General features: G+C 51.8%; 1 protein-coding gene across 1 annotated transcript in view; it reads left to right on the top strand.

Annotated features, from left to right (window-relative positions):
* The first annotated feature begins 7,828 nt into the window (after positions 1-7,828).
* The window catches only part of LRRC75A (leucine rich repeat containing 75A), a 70,840-nt gene continuing 67,823 nt past the window's right edge, over positions 7,829-10,845 (top strand). The window contains exon 1 of the mRNA XM_056865282.1: positions 7,829-8,107. Within this exon, the coding sequence (XP_056721260.1) occupies positions 7,829-8,107 (279 nt within the window). The remainder of the gene's footprint in view (positions 8,108-10,845) is intronic.

Here is a 10,845-nt window from a genome sequence, read left to right as displayed (position 1 = left end):
CTTGAATCAGTTTTGATTCTGTTTGTGTTTTCTTGTTAGAAATCTGCCATTCCTGTTGAGTTGTTCTTTGACATTATATGAAGATTTCACTACTTTGTTTCTCCTCCTCCCCCCAAAAACAACTCCTGTGCAGGAGATGTATGGTTAAGATGGCATTCCGCTTGCCTCTGGGCCTGATGGTCAGTAACTGACTTTGGTAATGACATTTCTCTCCTCTTTTTAATTTTATTTGTGTGTTTGTGAGATGTGGATATTGCTTTGCGAAATAAAGTTTATTACTATCAGTCCCCTTGAGAATATTTGTCCATGAAGCATTTCATTTGGTGCAGGTAGCTTTTCTCTGTTGTCTCTTGACAAGAGGGGAGGGGCTGTAGCTCAGTGGTAGAACATCTGCATGGCATGCAGAAGGTCCCAGGTTCAATCCCCAGCATCTCCAGGTAAAGGGACTAGGCAGGTAGGTGATGTGAAAGACCTCTCTCTGCCTGAGACCGATGAGAGCTGCTGCTGGTCTGAGTAGATAATACTGACTGATGGACTAAGGGTCTGATTCAGTAGAAGGCAGCTTCATGTGTTCAAATCCTCTTGAACATGCTTTTGACTCACACAAGGTTCTCCCATTGATGAGAATGTGGGGCCGGAGGGGGCTACCCAGTGAACCAGGCTGTGGAGTTCCAAATTGGAGGGCTGGAAGATACACCTTGACCTCTTCAGTGGGTTTTCCCTCCACTGGTGGTCTGAGCCTTAGTCATCATTGCAATACAGCCTGCCGCTGCAAATCTTGACTTGCTAGGCTTGCTAAATTAGGAAGTAGGTTGGAGGAGCTCGTTTTCCTCTGCTTATTTTCTGTGCGTGTTTAAACAGCCCAAGATGTGGACACTGTGAACTGTATCCTGGAAATTGGGGAGTTGCTTATTTATAGATGGTGCTCATTGCTGTCACTAGAGGGCGACAGAATCCCATTAATGAGGGGAGAAATGTCAGTATGGGCCTGGAGACCTTCATCCCCAAGAGCAAGTATTTTGCAATTCATTCTGTTACTATTCGTGTTTGTGATTGATCAACTTAATTTTGTTACTGGCTGCTTTGCTACGTCCATGCATTCCCAAGTAGGTGAGGCCTGATCTTCCACTGTATCAACTTGGTTTACCCTAAATTTGCTGCAGATACAATCTCTGTGCTCAAAGACCATGTTCCTACGTGTTGTGTTGGAGACAGGGTGCTTGTGATGATCCCAGGGCAGGAAGAAAGAGGGAGCTCCCTATGACGCCATGAGCTTTAAAGCCCTCTTTTCTTAGGGTCGGTGAGGGGAGAATATCCAGCCCAGACAACCCCAATATAGATCACGATGGGTAGCCGTGTTAGTCGGTCTGTAGCAGTAGAAAAGAGCAAGAGTCCAAGGTATCTGAAGAAGGGAGCTGTGACTCACGAAAGCTCATACCCTGCCAGAAATTTTGTTAGTCTTTTAGGTGCTACTGGACTTTTGCTCTTTTCTACAACCCCAAGTTAAGCTTTGTTATACCCATTAAACATAGCCTAAGGTGTCATAAAAGGCGTAATGGAACATCGTTTTTGATAAAACGGAGGAAGCTACTCAATACGCTTGCCTGGTGAGCAGGATGCAAATAAAGCTTTAATCCGCTTTGCCTGTCCTGGTAATTGCTGTTGCCGTGTTTCCCACTGCAGAAGATCAACCACATCCTGACGGAGCTAAATGTTTTAACTGTCTGCCCTCTTGCGATATCCAGTACCATGCTACAATGAAACTGTGTTCAAGAAGCATTCAAAGCAGTTGCGCAAAAGCTTGCAATGTTCGTCAGCACTTATGGCATAATTTTATATTGCTCTCAGGCTTTTGGCATCCATCTGAGGAATAGTGGCTGTTGTGAAGCACTGCTGATACCAATGATTTCAGTGTAGAAGATTCCCACTAGTAATGCTCACAGCCAGCGTGTGTGCGCTATGGAGGCTTTCTATGTCTAGGAAGAGTGGGATTTGTTTTCAGTTGTCATGTTCCAAGTTGCTTTGCTGTTGTTTTATACTCTCCTTGACAGAAGCAAAAGGTTCCACTTGATGTCAACACAAGTTACCTTTTTTGAAGAGCTGTGCTTAGTTTTGCCAAATACTGGCAGCAATAACTGGCAGGGCAACATGGAGTGGGGGAGAGAAGGAAAGACCCTGAGCCAAGAGATGGGGGGAAGGGGGATCATTGGGCTTGCCAACTCTTGGAAGGCCCAAATTTGCAAGGAGTGGTGGCTTGGATCACTTTGGGCAAGGTCAGTGATCCAGTCTCACCCAAAGTGACCTGAGCAGTTTTGATCATAAGGGAAACCAACCAAGGAGGGGGGTTGCGCATAGCAACCAGGCCTTTGCCTATTTCCTCTCCCTGCTGAATATTATGATGTAGCTGCAGGAGAGGAAGGCTTGGGGCAGCAACAGGGAAGATGGCTTTTTTAGTCCCTCCCACCACTGCTGCTGTGCCTTTTCCTTGTGACTGGAACAATCTGGATGGCGTGGTGTAGTGGTTAAGAGCTGTGGTTTGGAGCAGTGGACTCTGATCTGGAGAACCGGGTTTGATTTCCCAACTCCTCCACATGAGCTGTGGATGCTAATCTGGTGAACTGGATTTGTTTCCCCACTCCTCCACATGGGGAGGGGCTGTGGCTCAGTGGTAGAACATCTGTTGGGCATGCAGAAGGTCTCAGGTTCAATCCCCGGCATCTCCAGTTAAAGGAACTAGGCAATAGGTGATGTGAAAGACCCCTGCCTGAGACCCCGGAGAGCCGCTGCTGGTCTGAGTGGATAATACTGATTTAAGATGGGCCAAGGATCTGATTCAGTATAAGGCAGCTTCATGTGTTCAAGCCAGCTGGGTGACCTTGGCCTAGTCACACTCTCTCAGCCCCATCTACCTCACAGGGTGTCTGTTGTGAGGAGGGGAAGGTAATTGTAAGCTGGTTTGATTCTGCCTTAAGTGGTAGAGACGGTCATATAAAAAACCAACTCTTCTTCTTTAGGAGAAACTGGAGTGCCAGTCATACCCCAGTGGCTCCAGCCATGAAGCATCCATAAAATAGTAGACAATTAAAACCCAGTATCTCCCTTGTTTCCTATTATAAGGGAAAAAATGTCGTACCAGTGGAAAACAGGTCAGTTGCCAACCCTGTCCCCCTCCCCATTGCGATCCAGCAGCTAGTTTATGCAAGAGTAAACAGGAGTCTAGTGGCAACTTCTGTTTATTTCTTTGCCGCAAGAGTCATTAACACACCTCCTCTGGAATAATTTTCCTCAAGGGGACACCCCAGGCAGCTGGGGGGGGGGGGGGAAGGACTGCTGGAAGTCTCAACTGTGGCAGACATTTTGATGTGCTCTCTCTCTTTCTCTCTCTGTGTGTAAAAGGAACTCAGCTGGTGCAGCTCTTCAGGCCAGAGTTGTTTCAGGGCATTGAAAAGCATAACCTGCCATCGCTTCCTCATCTGCACAATTATTAATGGCAAGAATAGAAGCATAATAGGAGGATGAACTAGGATTAGGTTTGCTTGGATTGGCGTTTGAAATCAAACTTAATTTTAAGAAGCCAAGTATGTGTCCTAGGTGCTTTCACACATGCCGAATAATGCACTTTCAGTCCACTTTCAATGATTGGTTTGCAAGTAGATTTTGCCATTTCGCACAGTAAAATCCATCTGCAAAGTGCACTGAAAGTACATTATTGGGCATGTGTGAAAGCGCCCCTAGGGTTTCTACATGGGGGTTCTGTGATTTAGCCATGGTTAGTAAACTTGAGCATCACTTAAGCTTCTGAGTCATCAACCAAAACGCAAATCAAAAGATTAACATTTAAATTCTAAATACCATGAGTTATGTTAAGCTTCAGCTACACACGAGCATGTGGTTACTAGTATGTGCAAGTGACCCAGCACACCGTTAACAGAAATGCTGACACCAGTTACACCCTGCAACCTTTTGGTGTGCCTTAATTGTTCTTTTTTCTGTCAGTTGTATGTGGAAATAAAACACAGGAGCGGCACATTGGTGGATATTGTGCCACTGAAATCCTTCACCGCCTGGGTTATCCTGCCTGTGTAAGGTGGTCTCATTGTGACTTTGCCACCTTCTACTGTTCACCAAAATTACTGCACGTATCTTTCCAACCGCCTTTTAAAAAGAAAAGTCACCCAGTTTGTGCTGTTGCTTCATTCAAGAGAGCCAGCGTGGTGTAGTGGTTAAGAGTGGTGGTTGGGAGCGGTGGACTCCTATCTGGTGAACCAGGTTTGATTCCCCACTCTACCGAATGAAGCCAGCTGGCTGACCTTGGGGTAGTAATAGCCCTCTTAGAGCTCTCTCAGCCCCACCTATCTTACAGGGTGTCTGTTGTGGCGAGGGGGAAGGGAAGGTGATTGTAAGCCGGTTTGAATCTCTTCTTCTTCATTGCATGATTATCACTACACCCTTGGTCCCACACTGCTATTAAACAGAAGATCAACTAACTCTGCATCTTGTTCCCAGGGACAATTTGTATGATCTCCTCCCTCAAAAGACTGCCCCGGGGTTTCAGCTAACTCTAGCTAGATTTAAGTTAATTCGTGCCATCGTATTACTACGTATGGGTGTGAAAGCTGGACATTGAAGAAAGCTGATAGGAAGAAAGTAGATTCCTTTGAAATGTGTTGGAGGAGGGTGTTACGGATACTGTGGACTGCCAAAAAAAAAAATCAGTGGGTTATAGATCAAATCAAGCCTGAACTGATCCTAGAAGCTAAAATGACTAAACTGGGGCTATCATATTTTGGTCACATTATGAGAAAACAAGACAATAAGGCGAGGAAAAGTTGAGGGCAGCAGGAAAAGAGCAAGACCCAACAAGAGATGGAGTGACTAAATAAAGGAAGCCAAAACCCTCAATTTGCAAGATCTGAGCAAGGCTGTCAAAGATAGGACATTTTGGAGGACTTTGATTCATAGGGTCGCCATGAGTCGGAAGCAACTTGATGGCACTTAACACACACACACATTCTACCAGCAACTGGGGGAGGAGTGTAATAGGGGAAGGATGGGAGGCTTGCTGCTCGTAACCTGTGTTAATTGGAACCATGGCTCTAACTGCATGTGAAAGATGGCAATTGTGTCACTGTTGTGGAACCACCCTGAGGTTAAAATTCTTATTTTAAAAAATTACTGTTCCACAGTAAAGGAGGTTCCTTGGCAGAGGTGACCTAAGAGGTCCCAATGATAACCTAAGAATGAGTTTTTGATCCTTGTCCTGAAGGTTGGGGCAGGGGTTTGTCCTCAATTGCTTACTTCTTCACCTGCCTGCTGCTTCTGATAGCAGATCATGGGGGTGTATCACAGATTCCTATTAGAGAGATTTACCTTAACCTTATTAATTTGGTAGCCCGCCACTTTTTAAAGTAACTTCACACAGTTTGCATACTGGGCCAGGACTGTGTTGTATATTTGGATATTTTTCTTGCAGTATTTGTCTTTCCAATCAGCCCCAGGTTAAGGAAAATTGGTTGGACTTCATGAGGTACTGGAAGGAAAGGATGGCTAGGACTACACATTTAAAAATCACCCTATCTAGTAGACTCCTAGGAGAGAAACATCAGTTGGGAGAAACATCAGTTGAGGCTATCATGCCTGCAAGCAGTAAGGGTGCCCCCCCACCAAGTAGACCCTGCTCAAGGGTAGATCATGCCAGGAGGAAGCCACCGGATCTATTATGTGGTGAGTTAGCAGGTGCTATCTGGCAGGAAGGGAGGTGCTGCCATCCCTAGAAATCTCAGTGGGGATTGAGCCTGCCTCCCCCCCTCCTCCGAAATTTAAGTTTGTATGGTGCATGCATGGTTTTGCTCATTTGGTGTGGAAAAAAGACATAGGGGATAAGTGAGGCATGTAGGATCAGGCTGATTAACACCTAGTTTGAACATTACTAACCCCCCCCCCAATATAATGACCTTTTCCTAGGAAATCCCCGATGCTGCAACTCGTCCTCGTTGTTTTGGGCAGGAGACGTGCAAGCCCTCCAAAGGTGAGTCCGCCCCCCGCCCCAAACTCTGCTTGAAAGCAAGCCACACAGGCTTTGTCCAGAAGCTGGTCAACTCCTGGGAGGCCAGCCAGGCGTGAGACTTTCTCCCCTTGCCTGGGCGACACCAGCCGCCGTCTGCCCCCTCCTCGCCTTTCTTTGGCCCCAGAGAGGCAGGTAGTCGGGCCTCCACAGGATGGCCTCTGGGCCTTTTCCCCACTTCCCTGTCCCAGAAGCTGCTGACTGGGGTCTTAGGGCAGCAGGTCTTCCCCTGAGGCGGCAGGAGGCGAGCCCAGCTCTCCATGTCCCCCGGAGAAGGAACAGCGGTGGGGGAAAGCACAACGCACGTGCCCAGAGAAGCAGCGGGGGAAAGGAAAGGCACTCTGCAGTGCCCAGTGAAGGGGGAGGGGAAGGCCCTCTGCACGTGCCCAGAGAAGCAGGGGGGGAAAGGCAAGGCCCTCTGCGCCTAGAGAAGCAGCGGGGGAAAGGAAAGGCCCTCTGCACGTGCCAAGAGAAGCAGTGGTGGGGAAAAGGCACGCTGAACTGCCCAGAGAAGCAGTGGGGGAAAGAAAAGGCCCTCTGCACGTGCCCAGAGAAGCAGCGGCGGGGGGGGGGGGAAGGCACGCTGTACTGCCTAGAGAAGCAGCGGCGGAAAGGAAAGGCACTCTGCAAGTCCCCAGTGAAGGGGGGAGGGAGAGAAAAGGCCCTCTGCATGTGCCCAGAGAAGCAGTAGGGGAAAGGAAAGGCACTCTGCACGTGCCCAGAGAAGCAGTGGGGGGAAAGGCAAGGCACTCTGCGCCTAGAGAAGCAGCGGGGGAAAGGAAAGGCACTCTGCACGTGCCCTGAGAAGCAGCGGCGGAAAGGAAAGGCACTCTGCACGTCCCCAGTGAAGGGGGGGAGAGAAAAGGCCCTCTGCACGTGCCCAGAGAAGCAGTGGGGGAAAGGCAAGGCACTCTGCGCCTAGAGAAGCAGCGGGGGAAAGGAAAGGCCCTCTGCACATGCCCAGAGAAGCAGCGGTGGGGAAAAGGCACACTGTACTGCCCAGAGAAGCAGTGGGGAAAAGAAAAGGCACTCTGCACGTGGCCAGAGAAGCAGCGGGGGAAAAGGCACGCTGTACTGCCCAGAGAAGCAGCGGCGGAAAGGAAAGGCACTCTGCATGTGCCCAGTGAAGGGTGGGGGGGGGGGAGAAAAAGCCCTCTGCATGTGTCCAGAGAAGCAGCGTGGGGAAAGAAAGGCATCCCGCACGTGCCCGGAGAAGCAGCGGGGGGAAAGGCAAGGCACTCTGCGCCTAGAGAAGCAGCGGCGGCGGCGGGGGGGGGGGAGAAAGAAAGGCACTCTGCGCGTGCCCAGAGAAGCGCCGGTCACGCGGCGGCTCCCCTCCGCCCCAGAGCCCGAGCAGCCAGCCGAGCAGGGCTCCAGCGCGCGCCGGCCGGAGGCGAGACGCCCGAGCCGCGCCACGTGGGCGAGAGGGAGGCAGGGGAGGCAGGGGAGGCGCCGCTTCTCCTCCGCCTGCTCGCCTCGGGGGCCGCGCCAAGCAGGGCCCCCCCCGGCTCTCCCGCTCCGCCCTCCCGCCGCCGCGCAACAGTTTCTCCAAAGTTGCGCCTGCAGTGGCGGAGCGAAGGGGAGGAGGAGGCGGCGGCGGCGTCCCCGCCGTGCCCTCCCTTCCCCGAGCAGCCGCAGCCGCGCCCGCTGGGCCGGGAGCCGCCAGTCCTCCGGCGGCGGGGCGAGCAGCCGGGCGCGCCTTGACGCGCCGGGGAGGGATGGGGCGGCCCCTGGCCTGGGCGCCCGGCCGCTGCCCCTGAAGGCATGGGCGCCAAGCAGAGCAAGGGGTGCGCGGCGGCGGCGGCGGGGGGCGGCGGCGGGGCCAGCCCCCCGGGGGTCCCCTGCCCCCGCCGCAGGGCGGCCCCCCGGGAGCGCGGGGGGGAGCTGCTGGCGTCGCTGGTGGCGCGGCCGGGCGAGAAGTTCGCCAAGGGCGGCGGCCTCCCGCCCTACCGCCGCCGCATCGGCATGATCCAGGACATGCTGCGCCTCCTCCAGCAGGGCCGCCACGACGAGGCCACCGACCTGCTCAAGCACCTGCGCCAGGTAAGGGGGCAGCCCCCCACCAGCCCGTGGCTCGACGCCCAACGCTTCTCTGCGCGCAACACACCTGGATTAGGGGAAAGGACTTTTTTGGGGGGGGGGGAGATAGAAAGAACCGGCTTTGGGGAGGGGCCGTGGCTCAGGGGTAGAGCCTCTGCTTGGCATGCAGAAGGCGCCAGGTTCGATCCCCGGCATCTCCAGCTAAAGGGACTAGGCAGGTAGGTGATGGGAAAGACCTGATACCCTGGAGGGCCGCTGCCAGTCTGAGTAGACAATACTGACTTCGATGGATTCAGCAGAAGGCAGCTTCATGTGTTCGGGTGTACCGTTAAGGAAGGGGCTGTGGGTCAGAGCAACTGCTTGGCATGCAGAAGGGTCCCAGGTTCAATCCCCGGCATCTCCAGCTAAAGGGACTAGGCAAGTAGGGGATGGGAAAGACCTCTGCCTGAGACCCTGGTGAGCCGCTGCCGGACTGAGTAAACGATACTGACCGGCCCCAATTTTACGTGCGCTTGGCAGCCTGCCGGGTGGAAGATAGAGGTCTCCAACGCACTGGTGAGGATGGAGGGCTCCTTGCTGTGGCCAGGCTCCCAAGTTCAGTCCCCGGTGAGCCAGGATCTCACCTGGATGAGAATACAGCCAGGCAAAATGCACAGTGATACCGGTGTGCCCCTTTCTGCCTACTAAGTGCCTTCTCCGGGTAGTAGCTCCTTTGCACAGCACCACAGTGGCTGAAGGTTTGTGGCAGTGCGCTGCTGCCATCTGTGTCCTGCCCACCCTGGGGTCGCATTCTGCCTGAGTGCTGCCCAGCCCTTACCAAAACAAGGCAGCTGGCAGCATCCCCAGTTCTGCTTTGCCCTTTGTTGGCGCTGAGCGGCTCTGTCTAAACGTGACGGAAGCCCTGTGGATGCTGCCGGGAGCGCTCTCCCTGTGCGGATGCTCAGCGTTGTTGGTGTTTTGGAGGACAGGCTCTGCCGGTGCTCCTGGCCCCCCTGCACCTGCAGCACGGTATGCACCCAGGCGGCGCAAGCGCTGGCGTGCATTGTCTGTGGGCTTGGGGGTCTTTCATTGTTATGCTGCTGGCGTGAAGCGCCTGCTCAAGGCAGCGCTTCCTAGGCACCTCGGTTTCTCCACCATCCTCTTTATACTGACGGAGCTGAGTCGGGTTGGCTACAGGGTCTCTCTTGGGTGTGGGCCCTGCGAAAGCCAGAGAGCCGGAGTGCTGTGGAGCCTGTGTGAGTTCAGGTTCTTTATTATTACAGTCCACTCCCAGTATATAAATAAAGGAAACATTAATTACAAAAGGGATAAAAGTAATATATAAAAATTTATTAATAAACACAGGATAATCCTACTGGATACCACATATGTCTGACTAAAATTGGCACTTGGAAGGAGCCTGTGTGAGTGTTAAGTGCTGTCAAGTCGCTTCCGACTCATGAATCAATGTCCTATCTTTGACAGCCTTGCTCAGATCTTGCAAATTAAGGGCTGTGGCTTCCTTTATTGAGTCCATCCATCTCTTGTTGGGTCTTCCTCTTTTCCTGCTGCCCTCAACTTTTCCTAGCATGATGGTCTTTTCCAGTGACTATGGAGCCTATAACCTCGCTTTTGCTAGCTTGGAGTTCTTTTGGCATAACTTTATGGGAAAGGATTGGGGGGCAGGGGGAGTGGAGCATGTATTTTAAATCCCCTGTTTTATTCGTGTGAGTAAGCACCATCAAGTTGCAACCAACTGATGGCAGTTCTATAGGGTGAGCTGGTGTGGTGTTTAATAGCGGTGGTTTGGAGCAGTGGACTTTGATCTGGAGAACCGGGTTCAATTCCCCACTCCTCCACATGAGCTGTGGACGCTAATCTGGTGAACCGGGTTGGTTTCCCCAGTCCTGCACATGAAGCCAGCTGGGTGACCTTGGACTAGTCACAGCTCTCTTAGAGCTCTCTCAGCCCCACCTGCCTCACAGGGTATCTGTTGTGGGGAGGGGAAGGTGATTGTAAGCCGGGTTGATTCTGCCTTAAGTGGTAGAGGAAGTCGCCATGTAAAAAACAACTCTTCTTTTCAAGGGAAGGAACTAACAGAGGTAGTTTGCCGTTGCCTGCCTCTGTGTAGCAACCCTGGATTTCCTTGGTGGTCTCCTATCCAGATACTAACCTGGACCAACCTTGCTTGGCTTCTGAGATCTGACTAGATGGAGCTATTCGGGTCAGGTTTTAGTTACCTGCAAGCCTCTACACCCCTGACCTGGATAGCCCAGGCTAGCCTGATCTCGTCAGATCTCAGAAGCTAAGCAGGGTCGACCCTGGCAAATATTTGGATGGGAGACCTCCAAAGAACACCAGGATTGTGACGCGGAGGCAGGCAATGGCAAACCACCTCTGAACATCTCTTCCCAAACCCTACCAGATCGACATAAGTCAGCTGTGACTTGACAACCAAAAAAAAATCCTCTACAGTGCAAATATTGTCAGCTTCTAAAAGAAAAAGTTGGAACCCTTACAATGCAACCCAAAGTAGAGATGCCCTTCTAAGCCCATTGTCTTCAGTCAATTTTGAAAGGCATAACCCTGTTTAGGAGTGCATTGTATGCTCGTGTAAGAAGGCTATCTGTTATTGGTCATTGTTTGGAGACGTTTTCTTCTGTGGGGGATCAACACATGCACACACATGAAACTGCCTTATACTGAATCAGACCCTTAGTCCATCAAAGTCAGTATTGTCTACTCAGACTGGCAGTGGCTCT

The sequence above is a fragment of the Euleptes europaea genome, chromosome 19 (assembly GCF_029931775.1).
Source record: "Euleptes europaea isolate rEulEur1 chromosome 19, rEulEur1.hap1, whole genome shotgun sequence".
In the NCBI taxonomy this organism is placed as follows: Eukaryota; Metazoa; Chordata; class Lepidosauria; order Squamata; family Sphaerodactylidae; genus Euleptes; species Euleptes europaea.
This window is presented reverse-complemented; position numbering and strand designations above follow the sequence as displayed.